Raw genomic sequence first — 26,234 nt, forward strand, 5'->3', positions numbered from 1 at the left:
ATTAGATGTTTGAGTAAATTTAACTAGCAATTTCAATAACTTGATAAAAAAATAATAAAAACATAAACTTAACATAAGAAATAAGTTAAAAAATAAATAAACTAAAATCTTATTCTTAATACTCCACCTTCAGTTAAAAATATTTATACAGAATATTTATTTATCTGCATATTTATTACTAGTAACTTACATTATATTTTATCTTAAATTATTGACAGTTAACATGATATAAAATATAAGTTTAACTTGGTTATTTAGTCAATTTTGAAACTAACAATTTGGTATAAATTTTAATGAACATTTTCATAAAAAAGTAAATTTTGATTATAAAATGTATTAATGGCAGCTAATAAACTTGTACATTTTGATTCTTTTTTATATAATGAAAATAAAATTAAAATAACAAAATATTTTTTACAATACTGGAATATAAATATAAAGCTATTCATCGTGATTCTTGATTAAATCATTTATAATTGACCAATTTTAATTTCATTCCGTTTCTTCATCAGTAATCTGGAAAAATAAAATCAATTTTCTCTATTAAATTAAAAATATTGTACATAGTTCACTCGTTATAAGTAAAATGTTAAATGCATATTAAAATTTACTTTTATTAAAGAGTGTTGTTAAATTAATTTGAACTTCACTTAATTTGCAACTATTACAAATTAAATATTATTAATGGTTATTTATTTATATCATCGCTTAAGTAAATATATATTAAATAAAATTGTTATAGGTTATAACTTATAAGTATAACTACCTTTAATAAATAAAATAAATTGTAAAGAACTTAATAAAGAAATAAATGTTTGAAAGAGGAATAATAAAAACATTAAGTCAGATATCCAAACACCAATTATGTTTGGGGAAAGAGTACTCAGCAAGATGGAAATCAATATATTTAAAGAGGAGAATAGGTACTATTCTTGAATCTATACTATGTAGTCATTTTTTGTTTGGACGCGCTAATTTTTTAAACTACCAGTCTGCTTTGCATAACTCATTTTGCCTTTGCTAATCCAATTCTCATGAAAGTTTATAAGATATTCAACATCACGCTACAACCTTTAGGAACACTAAGTAAAAATAAATAAACCATAAAGAACACTAAGTAAAAACAAAAAAATGCATGGACGAGCATCACAACACAGTGAACCGGGCGCTAATAATGTCCACAGACAACAATGTCAGTTTATGACGAAATAAGTCTTAAAAAATTAGTGAAGTTTTAGAGAAAATAAGACTAAAAATAATGTCTATACCTAAGTACTCTTACTTATTTATAAATAATCAAATTTCTTTTATATTGTTATATTTTTTTCACAGGTATTTTCTAAAATAAATAAATAATAACATTTAATGTAAATTAAATGCGATAAATGTGATGAAATATGCAAAATATAATTATATGTTAAAAATAACAGAAAAATCAAAGTTAAACTTAAATCTTTTACTTAATCTCTCTTACTTATTTTTTAGTTAAGTTAAACTTTTGTTTGGTTAAACATCTTTACACCAAGTATTGAATAACAAATAAAACAAAATTTTAAACATATAAGAGGTAACATTTTTTTATCTGCAACAAAGTGCCACGAAGATAACTAGTCTTTTGTATTTTGAAATTTAAATACCATGTTATTTATCTTGGTCCTTAATTATTTTTAGGATACTTATTTTGGTACTAATCTTTAAGTCTTGATAATCACTATTTACTTACTCTATTGTATAAGGAATATATTCTTTGGTAGTTGAGAAAAAAAATTCCCAGAATAAAATTTAAGGAAATAAGTAAACAGACACTACATTTAATTAAACAAATTATTTATAAGAATAATTTTTTAAATTATATAATGATAATATCACCTACATTGAATATGAAAATAATAATAAAAAAATAAAATTAATTGTGTTAAAACTGTTTAAGAAATTATACATATATTAAGCCAAGTCCAATTTTTCGTTTTGCATTATTATTAGTTCAATAATTAAATGTTAAAAATTCTGAAAGTTATTTATAGTTTTCTTCTCACTTATGTGTCTATCAAAAAGATATAGGTCATTTTTTTAAGCATATTTGGTTGTTAATTAGAGTATTCTCTATGATAGCTAGTAGGGAATTTGAATCCGGACTGTAATTATTAAATAAATATACAAAGTGAATAATTATTTTATACTAGGGATTTTTTATGATTTTTTGGTAACTCATATTTCTTATACCTACTATGACTTTCTCTTAGTATTTAATATTGTAATAATCCTACAAACATAAGCTAATAACATAGAAAATAACATGTAGATAGTAGTTATTTATATATTATAAATTTTACGCTAATAAATTGATTTACCAAACAAAATAGGTATAGTTAAAAAAGTATTGTGAATAAACAGTAACAGATTTATTATCAGTATATTCTTAGAATCCATTGTTGTATTTTTAGTATTATGTAAACCCTCCAACCTCCATAATGTCAATGACACTCAGTGCCGGATTTAGAACAGGTGCCACCCTAGGCCCTTTTAAATATGTTGCTCCCTACCTCAAGAAAAAAAATGTAGTAAATATTTATAAGATTTTTTTTTTCCATTTCTTACAAAATTTTCCGGCTTAGGCGTAAATATAGCCCTAATGACACTCCTTAACGCTTGAACAAATGCAAATAAGGTTTCAACTTAATATTCTATTGTTACCAGGAAGATCTGACAAATTTATATCGAAGATTGTTATTGTATTTGAATTAGTCAAATGTACATACTATATTTAGGCAATTTTAGTAACAAAGTACAGTGTACTCTCGATTATCTGTGGAATATGGTGGCTTGGCATCCACAGATAAGCGAATTCCACAGATAATCTGAAAAATTAAAATTTAATGAAAATGTTATAATAGGTACCTAAACGTATTATCAAAAAAATTAAATCATGTTATTTTATATAGTTTTCAAGGAAAATTAAATGGGAGCATGTTTTATTTTTATTTAAACATTCATATAATATGAAAATATTTTAAATTTTATAAATCTTTTTATAATTTTTGTACATACATAGTATGTACATCATTCAGTGGAAGATTGCAGATAATCCAACCCCCAGATAATCGAGAGTACACTATAGTTACTTATTTTAGACATTATAAATTAAATATCATATTTATTGGTTGTAACTTAATTAGTTATTTTCTATTTTAAATACTTAACTTTAATCCTAAAGATTAGTATTGAGCATTGGCTCTAAATTATTTTAACTATAAAGCCTCTAGACTAATAAAAATTATACTTTAATGATCATAAAACACAATTATCTTTTAAAAAGACTAAACTGTAGTAATTAAAAAATATTTAATTATTAAAACACTAAACATAATATTTTAATTATATAAAATAAAAAACTGTAGAAATCCATCAAAAATTGTTTCTAATAAAACTCATTAAATATTCTTAAATTATAATTTTGAGTAAGAAAATATGATTAATATGACTTAAAATAATCACTATACATGATACATTTTAAAATAACCACAATATTAAATTGAATAATAGAATCTAATGAAAATAGAAATTCCAACTAGTTTTTTTAAATTACATTTTTTATTTCTTCATTATTTTTACACAAAAACCATAGACCAACCAAAACCAATGATTATATAGATTAGTAGTTAAAAAAAAAAAATGTCAATAAAAAATGTACTCAGAAAAATTCCTCCAGAACATCATTGAAAAATTGCATTAATTATTGATTTTGTATATTATAATATTGATTTGTTAAAAATAAAATAAAAAATAATAACTTTAAATAAAATTGGGAATTAGATAATGTGTATTAACTGATTTGCTTTTAATTATATGTGGATATAAGATGTTCAATCAAATTTCCATTTTTCTACAAGTTTTTTTGTGATGAATCTAATGTTGTAACTAGTTTTTGAATAATGCCATTCTTGTTTTGAGAATCTGTCAGTTTCTCAGTTTCTAACACAACATGAATCAATATTCATCATATATACAGATACAATTTCTAATCTCAATTATTTTAAAAATAAAATAATTAACACAGAGAAATAAATTGTATTGTTTTTACAATTTTGCTAAGGATTATTTTCTGATTACCTTAGAAATTTTAGTAAATGAATTTTCTGTTCATAAAAAGTACAGTATAGTCAAACAATAAAAAAGCTGAAATTATGATAAATCTTTTCTAATTTTATAATTTGTCTTCAAAATATATGTGACAATTTTACTAGAATTGTAAGGCTAAGAATTAGACTAAAGTAGTAAAGAAATATTTAAAATAAAAAAAAAATGGGTAAATAAGTTATATAAAAAAAATATATATTTATAAAATAAGTTATTTTAATATTAACTATAAATTTTTATAGTTAAAATAAATAATATAAACTAATGAAATTATAAAAATACTATTATTTCTGTAAAAAAAAAAAAACATAAAAGATTACGGCAAAGCATAAGTTCTTAAGAAAATATAAAAATATGTATAGACTTCAGGTGGTATATTTTTTAAAAATGTGCAATATGTTAAGTTTTATTATTTTGGTAACATCTCTTATAAAGGTGATAAATAAGGTTATGTTATAATATGATTAATGAACTTAAAAATATGATTCGTTTAAAAACGAAAATTAGACCTTGAATGTACCTTATTTAAATACTTGAATGCAAAGGTAGCACAAACCCCAAGACCAAATACAAACACATATGGCAGAAATTTGAAATTAATGTTTGGTTTCTTCTTCATCAAGAAAGATACCATGCTTAGTTTCTTGTCAGAATATGGCGGATATTTTGCACTATATTATAAACATTTGTTTAGATTAATAACATTGAAGAAGTAAAACAATAATATTATGCACTACTAACGAAGAAAATGATTCTCCAATGATGTTAAAATCTTTGATCAAACAGCTTTTCCGATGAGTGAATGTATCAAAAGTATGTTTTCCATGGTAGGCTCCCATTCCACTAAGACCAACTCCTCCAAATGGTAGATTTTCAACTAAACAAATTTTTAACACATTAATGCTAATTATTTTATCAATAACATATTTTTAAATGGGTTAGTATAATATAAGAAAATAATAATTTTTAATAGGCAATCATTGTATACAGCAGCGGTCCTCACTAGAATTTTAGAAAGGGCCAACAGTAATTTTTGAAAATTATTTGCGGACTTCATACATTTTTAATGATAATAATTAAAAATATAAAAAATATAAATATTACATATATTTTTAGGAAAGGGTATTGTAGTTCGGTTAATATTATGGGACTCATTGAATCTGTTAAAGGGCCGCATGCGCCCATGTGCCACATAGTGGGGACCGCTGGTATACAGTGTCAGCCTGGCATATAAAAGGCCTTGGTCGCAATTTTTCTCTGGAGCCTCAATTTTTTTTTCATTTACTATGAACAAGGTTATTCATATTGTGGTGAATTAGTGTACATCCTTCTACCCCTGCCATGATTAAAAACTAAAAAAAAAAGCTCAGGACCTCGGCCGCGTTCACGGCTTCACGGCCCTGGCCAGGCCGACACTGATTGTTAAATATAAATAAAATAAAAATTTCAATAAGAAAAGGTTATTGCAAAACTTAAAAGCCATTTGATGTTAAACAGAACTAGAATACTTGCTTTGTATAAAAAATAACATATATTTCTTACTTAAAAAGCTTGTTAGTTTTTATGTAATTATGCGAGTATTACACTATTATGTTTAGTAAGCGTATGTTACCCAAATACAATAAACACCTAACCATTTTTATATATTAACTAAAAATAAATTATTTTATGGTGATTGACAAGCTAAATACAAAACCTGAAAATAAAGAATACACCTAACATACAATTATTTTAAGTTTACTAATAATGTTAAAGATCACAGAAGTAGATTAATTTTTATCTCTATCACACATCGAACTCAACCAAATAGTATGCACACCCAAAACTATAATTATTTATTTTTTTAGGATACCTATATTAAATTTGATAAAAAAAATATAAAACCTATCTTTGATTAAATTCAAAATTTAAGATGTTAAAATAAAAATATACATATTTTAAAGAAATATATTTTTAAAATTTAAACAACTATTTAGTACCTAACTGAATAAAAAATATTTTTGTTGATAAAATAGATATATAACTATAACTGTTTTGTAAATTAAATTAAATAATGATAATAATTTAATTATTAGAATGTGAATTGTTTATAAATAAAATAGTTATGAATTCATATTATTTTTAATAAATTCAAAACACATACATATTTGCTCACGCTAAGAGCAACTTTAAAAAAAATCATACTACTGCACACATGAAAAATAAATTACTTACCAGTCACATGTACTATAGTATCATTGACACAAACTCCACCAGCTTTCACGTTTTCCAACATGTTGTCAATGGTTGCTTTACTTTGAGTAAATACATATAAAGCCAATGGACTATGATTTCTGTACAAATTTAGTAAATACCGTCACCATAAAAGTAATTTAGTTAATGTCAGAGCTTAAAAAATGTTATTCCAAAAACCAATTCATAATTTTAAGACAAAGTGTTACTCTCAAACTATCAAAATTCTATTGTATTTATTGTAATACAGTAACATACGCCACAAGATGCAAATAAAATATCATTAATTATTTACATTGTACTATATAGTATGTAAAATGACAAGTTTTAGTAGTTAATTATATTAATAATGCACGGTTAAATAATTATGATTAATTTGTAAATTCGTTAAAGATTATATTATAATTATTCGTATACATGATGACCAGAATTATACAATTATTCTATGTACACAAGCAATTATATGTAAAAAAAACAATCTATAAAGAAATTGTAAGAACTAAGAAGAAATTGTTAAAAGAAAGAAAAGAAACTTTCTGAAATATCTATTATTGATTACCGGCATAATGACTAACGGTGTCATTTACACAAAATGATCCACTAGAAGTTTGTCTCATAAATAAATTCTGCATTTCTTGGTCGGAAGAGAATACATATAATGTTAATGGTTTACTCCTGAAGGATAAAACATAAATATTTATAAATTAAGTAATTTGTTATCACTCAACAGTATTCTATGCAAACTAAATTTGGTACTTGTTTGTTACATCTCTAGTAGAATGCAATATAAAATTTATCGCCCCGCCATACTAATACGTATAGTATTGCTATGCCGTTAGTATTCCTACAATTATTATGCTTAACTCGTAATAGATGATCTATTTTAGAAAATAAGAAAACTAAATTTTATATCATAATATATTAGAACATTGCTGGATTTGATTGTTTTATTACACAGAGACAACCATTCAAAATATTGAGAGATTGTGAGGTTCAGCTAAATGGAGAAATATAGAGTTGTAGAAATAAAAGATATTTTCTAAAATCGTATTTGGCAGAATTCATGTAAAGAACACGACTCAAGAACAAGTTACATTTGAAACTATCTTAAACAATTAATTATTTATTAATTATATTGTTTATTTTATTTATGGCCAGGTGATAAATTATAAGCAACTGTATGGTGGAGCAATAACTAACAAGTACCCTAAATTAAAATACATTCAAATTTAATAATTTATAAAAATAAAAGCTATTAAATACCTGATTTATGTTTTGATTTTAGTTTTATACTAATTATAGGATAAAAATAAAACTAAATTAAAAAAATTGAATTTACTTATTTAATATTAATTTTATAAATTTCTTTTTAAACTGATTAAAAAAAACATCAATTTTTGGATGCATACTTTTTAAGTTTATAATAAATCGCAGGGTTTAATTTCTTGTAAAAGATCATATCAACAATAAATAATATTTGATATTAAGTTGCAATAAAATATATTCATAAGAATTAATAGAGTTAAATAGTAATTTATTTTATATTTTTTTAAACAACTCCAAACAATGGTAGTTTAATATTGTTTGATAATATGCCTAATTATTAAAATCTAAAAGTTGAATATTAAAATCCAAATTAAAATAATATTATTACTATTTACCTGCCGTTAATAAAATTGATAGCATCATAAGCATTATCAACAATTACAATTGGTAAAATTGGACCAAAAATTTCTTCTTTCATTATAGGATCTGTAGGTTTCACATCAGTCAATATTGTTGGTTCAATATAGAGATCTTTTTTGTCATGTCTGCCACCAACTGCAATTGATCCGCTATTAGTCATCAAGTCTAATAACCTCCTATAAAATAATAATATATACATATAATATTTCTAAAAATATTTTAATTACCTAGTGTAATTTAGATATACTTACACAAAATGTTTTTCAGAAACTATTCTACAAAAATCTGGAGAATTTTTTGGATCATCAGTGTACCAGGTTTTTATCAGTTGTTTCGCTTTCTCTACAAATGTATTTTGAATTTGACGAGTACACAAAATATAGTCTGGTGCAATACATGTTTGTCCAGCATTAATACATTTTCCCCAAATTATACGCTTAACGGCAATATCCATATTAACAGTACCATCTATATATAAGGGGCTACAACAAGATATTATATATCATTACTAATACACTACACTCTCATATAATAAATATAATTTAATAAAATAAAATTACCTTTTACCACCTAATTCCAATGTGACAGGTGTTAAGTATTCATTTGCAGCAGCTCTAACTATTTTCCCTACAGATGTTGATCCTGTATAGAAAATATAATCAAATCTTTGTTTAAGTAACTGAGTTGTTTCTTCTACGCCTCCTAAAATAACTGGAAAAGCATCCTGTAAAATATTAAAATGGAAGTAAAAACAAATAGATAAGGATGAAATTAATGTTCTTTACTCTGTTGAGATATTTTGGCACTAGTTCAGCAATAAGTTTAGCAGTAGCTGGAGCTATTTCAGAAGGCTTTATAACAACACTATTCCCAGCAGCTATTGCACCAACAACAGGTAACAGAGTTAGCTGTAATGGGTAATTCCAAGCTCCCATTACCAATACAACTCCATATGGATCCTTATGTATTAATACATCATCCATTATATTAATCAATGGTTTATCAGGCTAAACAAAATATATTACACATGTCAACATTTAAAAAAAAAAAAAATAGTTACTGTGTACATTTTACTATTTTAGCATTGTACACACCCTTTCTGTTTTCATCCAGGATTCTACTGAACCTAGAGCGTTGACAATATCATTTTTTAAATATTCAATTTCAAATAATACTGCTTCTTGTTTGCTCTGTATGAAAAAAATCCAAGTTAAGAAGGTTTTTTAATAACATAATATTAATAAACAATAATTTTAATAACCTTTCTTAAATCAGAAGCTAAGGCTAATTGCAAATCTGAAGAATTTTCATTTAAGAGTTTGAGAAGTTGCCTAAGGTGATGTTTTCTGAGATGTAACGATTTTGTTTGATTACTATTGAAAGCTGTTCTAGCTTTCTCTACAACCTAGATAAAAAGGAGATATTTTTGTTAATTTGACCATTGAATGCAGTATACTTAAAATAAATAAATAAATAAAGAATACATACATCTGCATAGTTAGCCATTATTTCGTTAGTTGTTGTACCTGTAAAAATCCATAAAATTATAATAGAATTAGCATTTAAAATTATGAACACAAGGACAATATGATTTAACAATAGTGATTTCCATTTTAAATAAGTACATAATAGTATAATACATATTCTAGCTAACACTGTCACTATCTATGTAGTTTATCAGCTCATGAACTAAGTTATTTTTTTTTATCTTAGTTCACTATAATACATGATTACATATCAATAGGTAAATAATCTATTGAATATATTTTAACTTCCTAGCTAGTAAGTGTAGTGAGCTATTCAGAACATGGAAAAAAATTATTATTTTAACGCCTTTAGTTATTATTTTAAATGAATTTCAAACCTACATTCATTCTCCCTATACGATTGAGATTATAGATCTAAAACAATCATGTTATGTATTATAATGGGTCATATCATCATGAATCAACGAAATAGAAAGTGTTTTTCGTTTTTGTTTATTACGTTATTACGTGTATTGTTATTTGTCGAGTAGTTACTACACCGTTTCATGTTGAGTTCGATGTATCAAATACACGTGTAACGTATTGTTGGTAACATGTTACCTAAAGGCTAAATTTGAAATAAATACTAAATTAAATTCATTGAACTCTTAGACACGTCACGGTAGGTTATCTGTTTTCTATGGTCTACACTCTACATTGTATTATATAGACTATTCTACTTAACTATGGTAGTAAAGTCAAATCTTTCAGGAATATTTGGACTTAGAATTAGAAAGGAACAACCAATCATTCATCGATGTTATCACAGATGAATTTCAGAACACGGGAAAATAATTCTACTATAATTGAAAAATAGGAATTTGGAAATTTGAAATTTCAAAGTAGGTTTAAATTTAAAAACGATATAATTTATAATATTGAAATATTATATACTTACAGATTACAATCTCTGTTTACGGTATCAATGTAAATGATGATGTTAATAGTACTATCGGATTCGAATATCAGCGATGTCACACGAGTCGAAAAGCACTGAGTAGTGAGTAGGTGCCCAGTTGAGCAGTAGCTATGTAGCGAGTTCTGAGCACGCGAAATTGCGAAAACCAAATAGTTTGAAAATACAAGATGTTTTGAATGCTAAGAAATAAGTCGTCCGATAACTAGCTTATAATAATAACATTACACTGAATATTTAGTAAATAGTAAATATTATTTATAGTATGTTGCTCAAGACGTGTATGCCTATATTTTTAGACAAAAAGTACCTAGGTACCTAAAATAAATATTAAAGAGAAAGAGTAATGAAATTAATGAACGAAATTAGCAATGAAATATTATAGTATTAAATCATAAATCATAATATACAGCGAAGTGCCACGACGAAATGGTAACCGGAATGATTTGGAACCGTCAGACGTCAGTACAGCGAATGTAAAACAAAATGTAAATAAAAAATATATACCTATACTCGTATGTATAAATTTATGTCAAACGTATGTGTGTAATACCTATCTATATATCAGCTGCGACCTGCGAGCAGTCAGTGTCGTGTTTGATACAGCTCACGACTCAATGCCGGCTGGTTGTATAATGTATGTAGTATATTACTATATATTTTTTTAATCCAATTATCTCAATTATTATAAGCAATCCGCCAGTATACAGGGTGATTCTGATTCACCAAGTATGCTCACTCTCAATTTTTTTTCATTAATTATAAATTCAATCGAATTCTGATTTTTGAAATTTTTATGTTTACCTATCTACTTTTAGGGCCACATTTTTATAAACTTGAAATGTTTAATACTATTTACATTTAAGTAGTATCTCGTGATGATACCATTTTTTTTTTTTATTCTAATTTTATTACAATCACCTACTTTTTTTTTGATGTGAGGAAATTATTTCAAATTATATACATTATATTATGTATAAAATTATACGTAAATAACGACTATACTAGTATTCTAAATAATACTATTTCTTTTTTCTACACTTTCATAATCATTAATTATTATACATGTCTTATTTATCATCAGCATGCATATGCATCATACTATATACTAGCGTATTGCAGTATAAGACCAACCAGCGTGGTGCCAGCATTGCAGTAATACAGTATTCGGTGTCGGCCGTCGGGTGCGTACTGCGTATGCTGTTACACAGCGTGCGTATTAACAATAATAATAATTATATTAGGTACCTATGTATTAGGCATCAGTTATCATAATATTATATGAGCAATGAGCATTAGATATATTATATGACTTAATTCCATTTCACAATAATTTCTTGAACAGTTAACACAATTTAATGCATTTTTACAAGTAGGTACCTACCCACCTAAGGGCCAATAACAGTAACATCTTATTCAATATAACATAGGTACCTAATACAATTTTTTGTTTTTCCCGATAATTTCTTAATAATATTTAAAATTACAATTAGGTATTGTACTAGAATACAATTATACTGTACAACATTTTTATTTTTTCGCCTTTACATTTAATTTCTTTACCTTCTATTGATTTTCAAATGGAAACTAATAATTAATATTAATAATTGCATAAATTAATAAAACTATTTATTCATGAATTTTCATGTAATTTTTTTTTAACTTTTGTTAATTCGTTGGTGAGTTATAGTAGCTCAGTGTTGGGTAGGTAGATAGTTTTAGAAGGTTTTTAGATTTTATATAAATAAACAAGTACCAATTAGCACCGTCGGAACTAGGATTTTTACTGGTAATAATTAATTGTTTTAAGCTGCACTTTATACTCGTACACAGTGCGCATGCGCTATGCAGGTCTCAAATTGTAATAGCCAATAGGTACAATTGTACAAAGTACTTACAATGATTATCAATCGTGGATTCAACGATATCAAATTCATTATTATTATAGCTATTGGTCTTTGCAAATAAAAATCCTAGTTCTGACGATGCTGATAAGTATGTATGCTGTAATATATATAATACCTAAAAACTATTTAAATCACCAAACTTTGAGCAGCTATAGAACTTGCCAACAGTTAAAAATGTTTAATGAAAATTCATGACAAAATAACTATATTAATTTATGCAATATTATTAATATAGGTTGTCATTTGAAAATCAAAAGTTGATAGTTTTTTACTATTAAATATAAGGAAGACAAAAAAAAAAAAAATTTACAGTTATTAATTATTATAAACAAACATGTATCTAAACATTTGAAAAAAAGTATACTTTTTAAAATAATGAGTGTTCAATAATAACAAAATCACCCTGTACCTATATATATTTTATTAATATTATTATTTTTTAATTTGGTACCTATAAAGTATTTATAATACGTATATATAAAGACCTAGGTATTACAGACAGTCCTAAGTTAGTGTAAAATGAAAAGGAAATTTTTATTGGTTAAATAATATATCATAATAATTTGAAAAGTTAACTGAATACAGCTGTATTATTATTATGAAAGCAGAAAGCTCATTAATGACCAATTCGTAAGTTACTCGTAGAAAACCCGAAAACCAATACGAAAATTAGAAACCAACTCGTAGTCGTCAGTTGAGTCTTATTTTTTTTGTTAGTAGTTCGGGTCCACTGTATATTTTACATATTTTTTAACTATTGTATTTAAACTTCGTAATTCGTAGGTAAATAAGATATATATATATATAATATTATAAATGTATATTTATCTATTATATATTTTTATTATAGTTGTCCCCTTGCATTTCGTTGATCGATGCAAAACTGCAAAAGTTCTAACGTATTAAATTTGGTTGCCTAATGCAATAACCAGTAATGCTAACATTTAACGTAATTTGAGCGAATTAACTAAATTTTTTTTCTGATTTGGTGAGTATAGATATACAGAGTTTTTGAAGTTTCAACTCTAAAGCATGCAATATATGGATAGTTATTAGTTATCAGTTGACCATGTGAACAAATGTTTGATTTTTTCGTGGTATTTCAAATAATTTCCAGTACTTAATATTTGTTAAAAAATGATAGTCAAAGATAGTTAAGTTGTGTGACACAAATTTCCTACATATCAACTTTACTTTTCTCTTATAAAATACTAATTTCTTATAATAATTAATAACTCTTTTTTTTTCCAAACGTGTTACCTTGGTAACCCACAAATCAACAATAAAAAATTGTATTTCATAAAAATAAAATGTATATTTTTTCGTGAATCAGCAAAAAGGGGAAATGTAGGTAGTTTATATACGTATTGTATGGTTTTGACGGAAACCGGCTATACTCAAACAGGTTTCACTGTGTATCAACATCTCGTTTAATATTAGGTACTATGTATCTACTAATTATTAATTAACTCTGTAATTAAATTAATTATATAATACGAATGAATTAAAAACTGACTATAGTCTTTAAATTAAAATATCTAGATATATATTTCCTAAAAAATAATTTTAAGTTGTATCGATGAGTACGATGTTCTAAATTTGATAAAGTTTGTATTCATTTATACATTTAATAGTTAATCAGATTTATCAAATCAAAAACATTTTATCTATTATAGACTATAAATTGATGAAAAATTTACAAAAATAATTTTTAATGACAATTATAAACAACTTAAAAAAGTCTGAAAAGTTATACTGTATCTTTATTGTATATTTTGTATATACCTAAAACCACTAGCCAGTCATAGTTTACATGCAAATTTATTTTATTTTTATTTTTTCATAATATGGTAGGTGGACCATTTTACAATATTATATGTTATGCTAACAAATAAGTAAAAATCTGTAATTAATCTTTAATTATTTTAAATTTTTATAATTTGTGTTATTTTATAATAGACTGTAAGCAGTAAAATTAACTTTACTAAAATTGCATAAAATTTTGTTAAATTAAAAAACATTATTCAAAAAAATTTATTTTACAAGCGCTATATTAATTTATTAGCATGTATTAGTGTCTGATGTATTGTTACTGTGTGTCTGTATATACATAATTAATTCAAGTATGAATTATGTATAATTTATCATGGACTATATTATGTATTATAATGAGTTTGAACTTGGAAGTTAAAAAACAAATGATTTATAATTTGTTTAGGTTATATTTATAACCGTCAGAGTCAAACACCCTAATATCCTTTTTAAGCTAAAAATTATTCCACTTTTTCTATACTCTTCTTTTTAAAAGTGATACCTTGAAAACACGTTATTGTCACGAAAGTTGGCTCCGAAATTTCAAATTTGTTCCCTATCCTAGCCAGTGTTCCCCAAAGAGCTATTTCTTCTCTTATATTGTTTTTGTTTAATATACATACAAATAATTAATCAACCACTTCTCATAGTAATCATACTTCAGTAAACGTACTGATTTACTTGTTACTTCTCTAACAATATAATCTTATACACTTCGGATAAATATCCACTTCTTGTCTGTCGACAGCCAATACTTACAAAACTATTTAAATCTGTTAGCTGAATGGTATTCTAAATGTAGATTACAAATTAAAAATTAAAAATCTTCTCATATTACTTTTAAGACATTTCATTTACTTGTAATGTCACATAATTGGGTCTGACTCTAGATTAAAGGTTTACATAAGCTGAACATAATAAACAAAAACGACTCATACTAAACTTGAAACGAAGAGTACATCATATATGTTTCAATAGCTATAAATGTAATAATATTGATAAAATGTTTGTAAGCTTTTATTAGTTTTCGTTTTTAGGTTAAAAAATTGTTAATTTAGTCTGTTATAACTTATACCGCGAATGCCGCAAACTTTGGATATGAAATATCGATCATAATACATCAATAAAAAAAAGTAATAAATCAATAAATAATACATCATCATCCGAGTATCTCATTGTTTTCAAATTAAAAATATAATGTCACCCCGGCGAGCAATCATCACTTTATGCCTGTACTTTATCTGATTTTTATTTTAAATAAAACATTTTTTTGGAATCATTACAATTTTTTTTTTGATTTCATATTTTGTAAAAGAGTATTTTTCGAGATATAAATACATGAATTTATCAAATATACAAATTGCAATAGTTTAGTTTTTATTTAAAATAATGTTACAGTTATAAATATTGAGTTAAAAAATGAAGTAATGTTGCAATAAAGATTATTAAACACACGTAATGTTAATACTTAATACATACCTACAAAATAAATACAATATTCTAACTAACGTTATTATACATATAGTATTAAGTGGGATGCGATACTGGCAATACTACCTGCATACATATATTAATGCACTATTAAAATACTTCGATTATTTAACTTGTATAATGTATACTTTTTCGTATATAACTATCTCATTATTACTAGTTTTCCTTCCGCGATCAAAACGAAGGCCATCATGATTTAAAATTTGTTTAAAATTTTAAATGAAAAAAAAAAGGAGAAATCATTGACATGGTTATCTAGGTGACTTGGTATAATTTTTGTATAGTATGTACATATTTCAAAAGGTGCTTTTTTATAAATCAAATCAAGGGATTTTCAGAAGTATAAGGTATAATATAGTTAATTAAATAAAAATATATCCATATATTATAAGAACTATAGCACATTATTGTAAAAGATGTATATTCTTTAAGTTATAAGATTCATAACCATAGTCCAAAAAAGTAGATTATATTTTTACATTTAAGTTTGATAGTAAAAAAAATTACTCTAACAACATAAAATTGATTCTATACTGAACTCAAATTTGGCATTTTGTACGTTAGTAAGACAGAGATGATATACTTTAAATAACTGACCAATATATTATATATAATATAAGACGTATTCTAACAAATTATAATAGTAACAAAATAGTTGCTTAAGAGGAAAACTATGCTGAGATTATTTATAAATATATAATTGTAGTTGGTTTCAATACCTGAATATCTATATAATTACTAATTAGATGTTTAAGGTGATAACATTTTCAGTTGTCATAAAACTATAAAAATACTATAGGTCAGCGGTTCTTAAACTGTGGTACGCGTACCAATAGTGGTACGTGAAAGACTACATGGTGGTACGCGTAAGGCCAAATGGTGGTAGAACGAAAAATTAAAAATAAATATTCGATTTTGATCTCATTGAAAATTTGTTATTTAATTTATATTTTATTTAAAAAAACTAATGAATAAAAGTAGTTATGTTGTAATATTTTACTGCCATATTATTTAAAATAAATGTATTTAACTAAAAAGTAAAGAATTTAACTATTCAATTTGGATTGTTCTATTTTTAGTCATTAGTGGTACGTGACTGATTATTGATTAATAATACACCTAAATGGTACGCAAAAAAAATATTTGAGAACCACTGCTATAGGTAGCTTATTTTCTATTATAAACAGTAAATATATACATACCAAGTATGGAATTATTCGCCGATGGAGTAATAGGATATTCGTGAGTGAATTTATTAAACACAATACCTAAAAAAAATAATTAGTATAAAACACTATATAGATACACGAATGCTTTCAATTGTATATTATGATTCATATGTATATAAGGTACGTAAGAAATCTGTCGTTAAACTGAACAATTGTAAATGTTTAGAGGTAGTTGATTGAAGTTTTACTCAAATAATAAACAGGATACTGTAGTAAAGTGCAAGGAATGAAAACCGGCTGATCCCACTATTCACTAACAGGTCACTGTTTACCTTGGAGCATGCGCAAATGATTTTATAGAATCCTATGTTTACGTAAAGATTCAAGGGCAATTTTTACCATTTAATAAGACATCATATACACATTTAGTGGCTTACAAACTACAACGACTTAAATATTATATATAAAACATTATAAATAATTATAATCTTACATTATTTTCAATTCAAGGTCAATTGTATTTAAAAATTTAAATTAATATTTACTATTTTTAAGTAAAATGTATACAACTACCTATATGACACTGATGTAATATCACACATGAATATTTAAGGATAAATTGGAGGAATATCTATATTATATTTGAATTATTTATTAATGTTATCTTTTCAATCAATCATAAATTATAACATATATTATAATGTGTAAGTAAGTATATACAAAAATACAAAACAACAAACAACTGTGATATTGCAGATTGTACCGATCGTCATAACCGTACATTTTCAAAAAAAGATTGTAGTTTGAATCCGCACATTTTTTTACATAAATTCCGCACAATTTTCCCAAAATCAAACCGTTCAATACCACACACACACTAATATAGTAACATGTATCAATAATGCATACATTTATCTTAAATCACAATATCGTTAAGAACTACACACCAGTTAATTATAATTAATTAAAATCATAAAATCGTTAGCAATGAAATTAATTTAATATACATATATTTATCATACATACTTTGTTTTATCTTATAATAATTTGAATGATTTTTTAACACAATTATACTATTTTTAATTAATATTAAAATAAATTATAAAATCTCATATATTGAATTATTTTTATGACAATTTGTTTAATAATTAATAATAAATATTTAATTTGTAACTATTAATCAAATGTATGAGATTATGAATAGAAATTACATAGTTTTAAACGACACCTACGGATTAAAATAAATAAGAACAGTACTCGGGGGATTTAATATAGGCAATATTCCATCTTACATTACCGGTTATATTATAATAAATAATATTATTATATTACGTGTGGTAGAATTCCCCGTATTATTCCGTGATATGCTTCCACACATACACATAACATTATTTATTTAACCAACAACGCAAAACCAAAAAAATAAAGCATAGATTTTATGTAATTGATGATCATAATATGAAGAGTATAGTTCATAATGAAAAAGTTTTTTTATAAAATAAATAAATAATTGTTATAGAAAATAACGAATTAATATAGGCCTTTAAATTTCTATTCTTAAAATGGTGCTATCAAACACTATAAAATATGATAATAATAATAATATGATATGTTAAAAAGAGTCGAAAAAATGACAATGTTAAATTGATTTGATGCCATTGATGCCACACAAAACTCTAGAGCTTTATTGCTATCTAAAATAAGTGCTTCATGCTTGATTTTAGCGCTATTACATTTTAAATTATCATCAAAGAAAAATTATGTAGGTAGCAATTAAAAAAATAACAACGAATAGAATATAGACATAGAGGCGTAGGTTTCATAATAATAATAATAAAAAGAAACGATAAAAAACGATAATAATTGTTAAAATTGTAAAAATAACAAATATTTATCGTTATTCATGGTTTAAGTATAAATAATTTCATTTAATTTAAAATTTTTATTTATTTACATAATTTTAAATGGACTAGTCCCAATTACACAAATAGTTTACAAAAACTATCATTCAATGTTTAAAGACAATAGTAAATTTGTAAGTTAAGTAAGTTTTTAAATTTAATATAGCTATAAAAAATTTGTGGTATATATATTTCTTAATTTTTTTAGTTTCAATATGAACTACTCACGAGGATTTTTCTATTAAATTTTTATTGTAATTATGGTTATTGAACATTTAATAAGTTTTTAACTACAAAATAACTTGCAAATTTTATGAATTTTGTCAATGTTTGTTATGTTTATCCGAAAGATGATGATGATGACAGACAAAAAAAACACTTCCAGTAAAATCAATACATTCATAGTTTCACTCAAAATCTAAAAATATCGAAAATGTATAACCTCAATTGTATTTATAAATTCAAATTGTTACAAAGTTATAAATATCATGTAATACATTTTTTAATATTTATAAGGTTTGACGATTTAATACGAGGTTTTTCATAAGTTATTTTTACTGGAATCAAAAAAAAATGTTTAGTGTAGTCTTTAAATTTTTTATGAGCTATTGAAGTTCAAATTTTAACATTAAATATTTAAACAAAAAATAACTACAAAAATCAAAACTACATACCTACTTTAAAAATTCACGAATCATATTTTTTCATCGCGTTTCAGTTACACACATACACTCAATATGATTATATAAATTGTTCAATTGTTACATATCAATACATTCTTTGAATGATTAAAATATTCATTTCTTAAAATAATTTATAAAATATTATACATCGGTATAATATGAAATATATTATCATTATCATAGATTCATAGAACAAACCATACATTATTTTTATATTCATTATATCGTTATATATAAATTACTACTACCTCAGTCTTTAATAAATCGAAGTATTAGAGATGGCCAAAGCTGGTATGCCCGAATGTGCCCCTGAAACTTATTCAGGTTGTGTAATACAAAAATAAATATTATTTTCTTAATTAGGTAGTTATTTGTAAGACTGCAGTGGCGTAATTATGGGGGGGATTTGGGTGTCGTATCCCCCCCTGTTACTTTTTTTTTTAAAGAGACTGGCTAACTACGTTTATATACTGATTTAACAATAAATATTATATATACCTAGTCTATACTTTATAAAAATAAAACAAAAAAACAAGAAACCTAGTTGAACCTAAATACGTTGTATCTAGTAAACGCAGATGCATAGGTAACACTATTGCAATGTTGCACAAATATACCTATATAATATTATATTGTGCCTATTTACTGTGGTAGTTGTACAGAAATAAATCACCGAACAATCAAGTATTATTTTATCGCAGATCGACGAATAGGTAAAATATAAAAATATTTTATACCCCCACCACAAAATGACCAAATTAAACCAGTGTAAGACTATAACTATAATAATAATAAGTGTAAAAGAATAGTAAGAACTTAATATGACCTCTTAAAAGAAAAGAATTCGTCTACTTTAATGAATGCTCATTATTTCAAATAACTATACACATTACGTCTCTATAATTCTCAAGGAAATTAAATTATTTGGTTTATTATTCATGGTCAATAATTTTCCATACACAATGTTATACCTAATGTGTACATCATAATGTTTATTTTTTTAGATAATCGTTACTACATATTATTAGCTTAACAATAATATATAATTAATATATTTATAGACTCTCTAATTAATTTAATAGATAAAAGATACAATAAAATACATTTTGGTTGAATTTCCATAGTAATTAAAATGTTGATAAATTTAAAAAATATGTAATTTATATCAACCACTAGATTTTTTTTAATAATAAAAAAGGTTCTCTGATAGTCTATATTTCAAAAATAAACTAATATTATTTATTCTAAAGCTAGCTATTATAGTTTATAAATAAATGAGAATTAGTAACTGTGTAATACTGTAATTAATAAGTATCTATAGCCTTGCCTAAATTATATAGCATTATAAATCATTAATTAATGAATTGGTTTAGTATAATATTTATAAAAAGTCAACTTTAAAAGAAGTAACACGCAAAAATCATTTTATTCAACAATAATTAAAAATAGCATATATATAAAGATTTCGACGTTTGACCTATAAATCTAATAGCTCCTGGCTTAAGTCATATGTATAATTAATGTTATTACTACTGTTATTCAGTAATAAATTGCAAAAAATCAGAGGTTTTCAATAAAGATGCTACAAAATTTAAAAGAACAAGATATATTTTTCGAATAAAACTTAACTAATTATGGCAATATCAAATATTTTTTTTAAGCTATTGATACTTCATTTTTATATTTAACTCCCAACTTAAATAAAATACTTCTTTACTATTTTTTTTTGTGCAGTATTTTTAAACTTTTTATTTAAAATAGTTAAATAGGTACCTAGTTAATTGGAATAAATTATATTTAAAATATTTTATTCTCGTATTTTTTAATTTTTTTTCAGTCATTTAGTTCTACTGATTTTTACAGGTCATAAACTTAGATTTATTAACTTATTAACATATAACTTATTTATTATAACTATATTATATACAATTTTTCTATTGTTTATTTTGAATCTCTTCAATTCCCTTGTGAGTTTTGAATATTATATAGTGGGTTATCATATATTATTATTACACAATATTTTTTTCTTTCTTTATTAGTTATAATTTATAAATTAAAATGTACAATCTATACTTAGGAGGTTTAATGAAAATTTATAGTCAAGGAATATATCTGTATTTATTTAAAAAATATGTTACTTAATTAATAATAAACACATAATATTTACCTACACGGAAGCTTGGATATGAGAAGTCATCCATTTATGACACTAACGGTTGACTATATTTTTATTTATATTAGTGTTTTTAAATTTTTAGAATGAAGGAAAGCCAAGATGTTCACGACACGCGACATTACCAACGTTTAAAAGGACGTCGTACCCGCATGTGTTGTCTCCGTTTTACCACGCATGACAGCAAATTTTCATTCACCAGTTTCAAAAGTATCTATGCTGTTAGTTTTGATATTAGAGTAAATTGACCTATTATATAATTTAAAGGTAAGGTTATTATCTAGGGCCCCACGTAGCCTTTTATTTATATTATTATTTTTTTAAATAAGTTATGATCATTTTACAATTTAGAAATTCAAAAATGTTATAACTTTAAACTTACTTAAAAAAAAATAATATCTATAAAAGGCTACGTGGGGCCTAAGTAATAACCTTACTATTAAATTATATAATAGGTCAATTCACTCTAATATCAAAACTAACAGCATACTTTTGAAAATGGTGAATAAAAATTTGCAATGTCGTACGGGTGTAAGACAGAGACAACACATGCGGGTACGACGTCCTCTTAAGTCGTCTGGACGGGTTATTAGAAATGGAAAGTACTGCAAGATTATTACGTCTTTATGGATTATTGTTAGAGCCTTAAAACAGTTAGAGCCTAGAGGTTCTGACGGTATAGAGCGTTGATAATGAATTTTAACTTCTTAATGAATTAATTTTATTTTTAGGTTGGAATGGTTTTATTGGATACATAAGTTGGGACATTTACTAGTTTTAGAAACGTTTGAATTTTATTTTTTATCATTTCTACAATCCCATATAGTTGGATTACCGTAATTGTAAGCTAGTTTAGTGAATAATTCATAAATTATAAATGAGTAGTTAATAATTGTTGATGTTAGTATGTTTATTACTATTAATAAATATTTTTTTAGGTATATGCATCGCAAAATTATAAATAGATTTTAGCTATTATACCTAATATTAGCATGGAAATGTATAATGAACTATATGAAGGTGTCGATATGATAAAAACTCGTTTTTACAAAGTAACGTGTTTCACTTTCACAATAAATTATTTATAGGTAGTCATATTAAAAGAAAATAATATGTATTATGACTATGAGTTTAATACCTGCAGCTACCTGTAGTGTTTATAACCACTAACAAAAAATAGTCGATGAAATCAATTATATAATATGTTTTGAATAGATACCTACTGTCAAGTCATACGAGATGATGTAACACGCTGATTTTTTTTAAGGTAAGACACATAATTTTTCTGTTTTAATATTTTGTCTGATTTACAATTGAATTTAGTTAATACTTTGAAGATAGGGATCCTTGTAAAATTCAAATTTATCAGGAAAAACAAAATTACAGAAAATAGAAATAAGTACGTAAAACCTGCATTTACGATTTTGTTTTTTGATGTTAATGAAAAAATAATATACGTAGAAACTTGAACTGGTCTATTATTATTTATTTAGAAATTATCATTTTCTATGTATATACAATGAAATTTAAAAAATATTCAGACAAATTTTTAATTAATACTTAATATACCTATAGGCATTTAAAATTTTCGATTTTTGTAGTTCAACATTTATAAAAATTTAATTTAAGGTTTTTTCTAGGTGGATCTATAATATTCTTAAAATAAATATAAAAACTATAAATATGCACGATTTTTTATAGAAATTTAATTTTTCTTAGGTTGTTAGTGAACAATTTCGTCTGCAAACTATTTATGTGCTGTAAAATCTATAACCTTGTAAATTGTAATGTTGTAACCTATTTACTTATTGTTTTAAAATAACGGATTGGAAATATATTTTAACAAAAAAAAGAAGAAGATATTTGATGTAAAGATTTAGACAAAATTGGATATTCAATACATAAAAACATTGTGTATATACTGTATAATAAATAATAATATATGTTTCTATAGTGGAAAATTATTTTAAGTTTTTTCCAATAATATTTTTTTAAATACTTCTGGAATATAACAAAATTTATTTGTCAAAAATCGGTGGTGCGTAAAATATTCCTATTTTTGTATTATTTTAAAAGTACCTACTTAACCTATCAGAAATTAATTAATTTTAATCCCTACCCTCTTCCATAAAAAAAAACTAAATACTAGCTCAATTTGCTTCCAAAACTACCATCAAAGTTACAGATTGAAGCGCCATCTGTTCCATTATGAAAAGTTCAAACAAAATAATAAAATAAAAATATTTTACTATATTATAATAATAATAAAAATATATAAAAATGCAATATAATTCAATCATATTTCAATGATAATCAATTTTATAAAATTTATAAATGTCCGACTTTTTATTTTTTATTTTATTAGAAAATATAGGTACAATCTATATCTACGTCTACGTGCATAAAAAGAAAATATGATGACTACTATATGGATTTTTTTTTTGCTTATAAAATAATATGAGAAGAGAGACGATCCAATTTGGAACCCAGCGGGATTTTATTTTTATTGTTTACCTACGTATTTGAGTAAGTCTCTGCACCATTAACGTTTTAAACAGCACTTTGGATTACCAAGGAGTGATTTACATGAGAGTAGGGAAATTATAGGGTTTGGATGTGATTATAATTTTGAGTGGAATCTGGAGTAATATTTGTATGCTAGTTGTCGTAGTGTTTCGATTAGGTATGGAACATGTCGCTAGATCAAGGAATTATGAATTACGAGACTAAGGGATATTGTCTGGAACGCCTATATAGTACTGATTTGTGATGGTTTAGCACAAATCAAAATCTGAATTTGCATAAATCCACGTGGGACTTAGGAGTGACTTGGAATGTCCTATTCAAAAATGTTTTTGTGCTTTTTCTCCGTTTTTATAACTATAGTGCTTATTATTTTATTGTGTTTTTAAGGACATATTTTAGTATTCTATAAGTCCTCTGGTAATAATTATAAAGTTGTAAGTACTTACTTAGAGGTTCAAGGTTACTATCGGAAATCACGACCTCGGTCAAACTATCATCATCTGAACCGCGAACACCGTTCGCAGATTCGACGTTCAGCGGCTGCAATTCGTCTTCGGCCGCGGTCACTTGCAACAGCACCGGAATCGTTGTCTTTGTTGCATCAGACATTTATAACAAAGGTCTCTTTACAGTGTTAAAATAATGAATAAATAAAAATAATAATCGATCAAATGCGCGACGGTTTAACGGTATTGTTATTATACATTTATATATTATTATTATTATTATTATTATTATTATTACAAACTATATTAATCTTATTATATTATGTTGATTTTACATACACATGCGTTCGAGATTCGGTCTTGGCGAAGTATAATAATCTAACATCTTACGCATAAAACGGCTAATGGAGACGAAACTAAACGAAACGCGCTACCAGACGGCTGAAGAGGAGTAAAAAAACAGTTGAGATAAATAAATAAATACGCACCGCTCGGTCGGTGTCGTGACGCAGTGGACCGGTTCGGCTGTATCGCCGCGAAAATCCGATGGAACGGGCGCTGTATACTGCAAGATTAATAAGATTTAGGTCTTACTTTCAAGTCAGAATACATTATTATTAGGTATTTATTATTACTGTTATTATAATGGTTTGCGGACGGTTCGGCTGTGGTAAAGTTGTAGCCTTGTCGATTATAATATGGGTACCTAACTTAAAATTAGCCGTTGGTTAGCGTGCGCGCTTCAGTGCAACGTTGTTATTATAATATGATGTACATTTAGGTGATAGGTAGGCGAGTCGGCTGCAACCGCACACGTTAAATTATCAATAGCGAATGAAAACGGCGTCGTCGTCGTTGCCGCTCAACGCGAATGCCGAATACGACTCGCAGCTAAAATACTTTGTAGGTACCTACATTATGTTAAACTAAAATAGGTAAAGCGCGATCTACGATTCTAGGCATGGGCATTACAAGGACGAGGGAATCATTAAAAACAAAAAACGTGGCGATATAATAATATAAAATTACGGTCTAATGTCTAAGTATATAAATAATGATCCAGCGTGAGTTCTCAAATCATATATTCATATATAATATATATATATGTTTAAGTAGACACCTATATACAATTGTTTAGCCGTATAGGTAAACAGTATGACGTAGGAACGTATTATATGCGATGCGCCCTTCCAGATCCACTGCAACTTCCCCACCACGACAACGGGACGTACCTACATAATATTATTTTATAAAAGCTACGTACTTAACAGTTAACCTACTCCTACTTAGACCACTTTGCAGAAAACTATTTTGCAGTATACCGTTAACTGCTGTACGCGAGTTTATCGTTTTGAATAAAATATTATTATTAATTCAGCTCGCATACCTACAGGTGCCAATAAATTGAGCTGATTTTGTAGAGATCGCAAACATGATTTTAAAAAACTTACCAAAGCTGTATTAATTTTTATTATTAACAAATATAAAATACCATAAAATCTAATATGTTTATGCATTTTGAGAATTTGAATTTATAACAAGTTCTTTTAGTACCAATAATACCATAAACTGCTAGGATTGCAAAACTACATAAATATACATAAACTATATATTACTTACAGTTTTGCG

General features: G+C 25.3%; 1 protein-coding gene across 8 annotated transcripts; it reads right to left on the bottom strand.

The window, feature by feature from the left end:
• Positions 1-314: 314 nt before the first annotated feature.
• On the bottom strand, positions 315-25,497 carry LOC114125886 (aldehyde dehydrogenase, dimeric NADP-preferring). Of its 8 annotated transcripts, none has more exons than XM_027989690.2 (14): positions 25,241-25,497; positions 25,094-25,170; positions 24,606-24,783; positions 16,910-16,975; positions 9,544-9,581; positions 9,317-9,460; positions 9,150-9,245; positions 8,841-9,062; positions 8,616-8,779; positions 8,307-8,537; positions 8,031-8,231; positions 6,352-6,470; positions 4,879-5,014; positions 4,312-4,808 (listed from the first exon to the last, which is right to left on the bottom strand). In XM_027989690.2, exons 3-14 carry the CDS (start codon positions 24,766-24,768, stop codon positions 4,628-4,630), a joined length of 1,761 nt encoding a protein of 586 aa, XP_027845491.2. In that variant the 5' UTR covers positions 24,769-24,783; positions 25,094-25,170; positions 25,241-25,497; the 3' UTR covers positions 4,312-4,627. The 8 variants fall into 8 exon arrangements, with proteins under 8 accessions (XP_050057359.1, XP_050057360.1, XP_027845491.2 ...); XM_027989688.2 differs by having other exon boundaries at positions 24,945-25,170; XM_050201402.1 differs by adding an exon at positions 315-516 and having other exon boundaries at positions 4,658-4,808; positions 24,606-25,495.
• Positions 25,498-26,234: the final 737 nt, after the last annotated feature.

The sequence above is a fragment of the Aphis gossypii genome, chromosome 2 (assembly GCF_020184175.1).
Source record: "Aphis gossypii isolate Hap1 chromosome 2, ASM2018417v2, whole genome shotgun sequence".
NCBI classification, from domain to species: domain Eukaryota; kingdom Metazoa; phylum Arthropoda; class Insecta; order Hemiptera; family Aphididae; genus Aphis; species Aphis gossypii.

Bases quoted from the DNA above. Each gene is read 5' to 3' on its own strand.
- LOC114125886 (XM_027989690.2), bottom strand. From the start codon at position 24,768: ATGTCTGATGCAACAAAGACAACGATTCCGGTGCTGTTGCAAGTGACC. The intron at 9,246-9,316 runs GTTATTAAAATT...TTTTTCATACAG, and splicing joins TAGCTTCTGATTTAAGAAAG to AGCAAACAAGAAGCAGTATT. The intron at 5,015-6,351 runs GTAAGTAATTTA...AAATTTGTTTAG, and splicing joins TACTATAGTACATGTGACTG to TTGAAAATCTACCATTTGGA.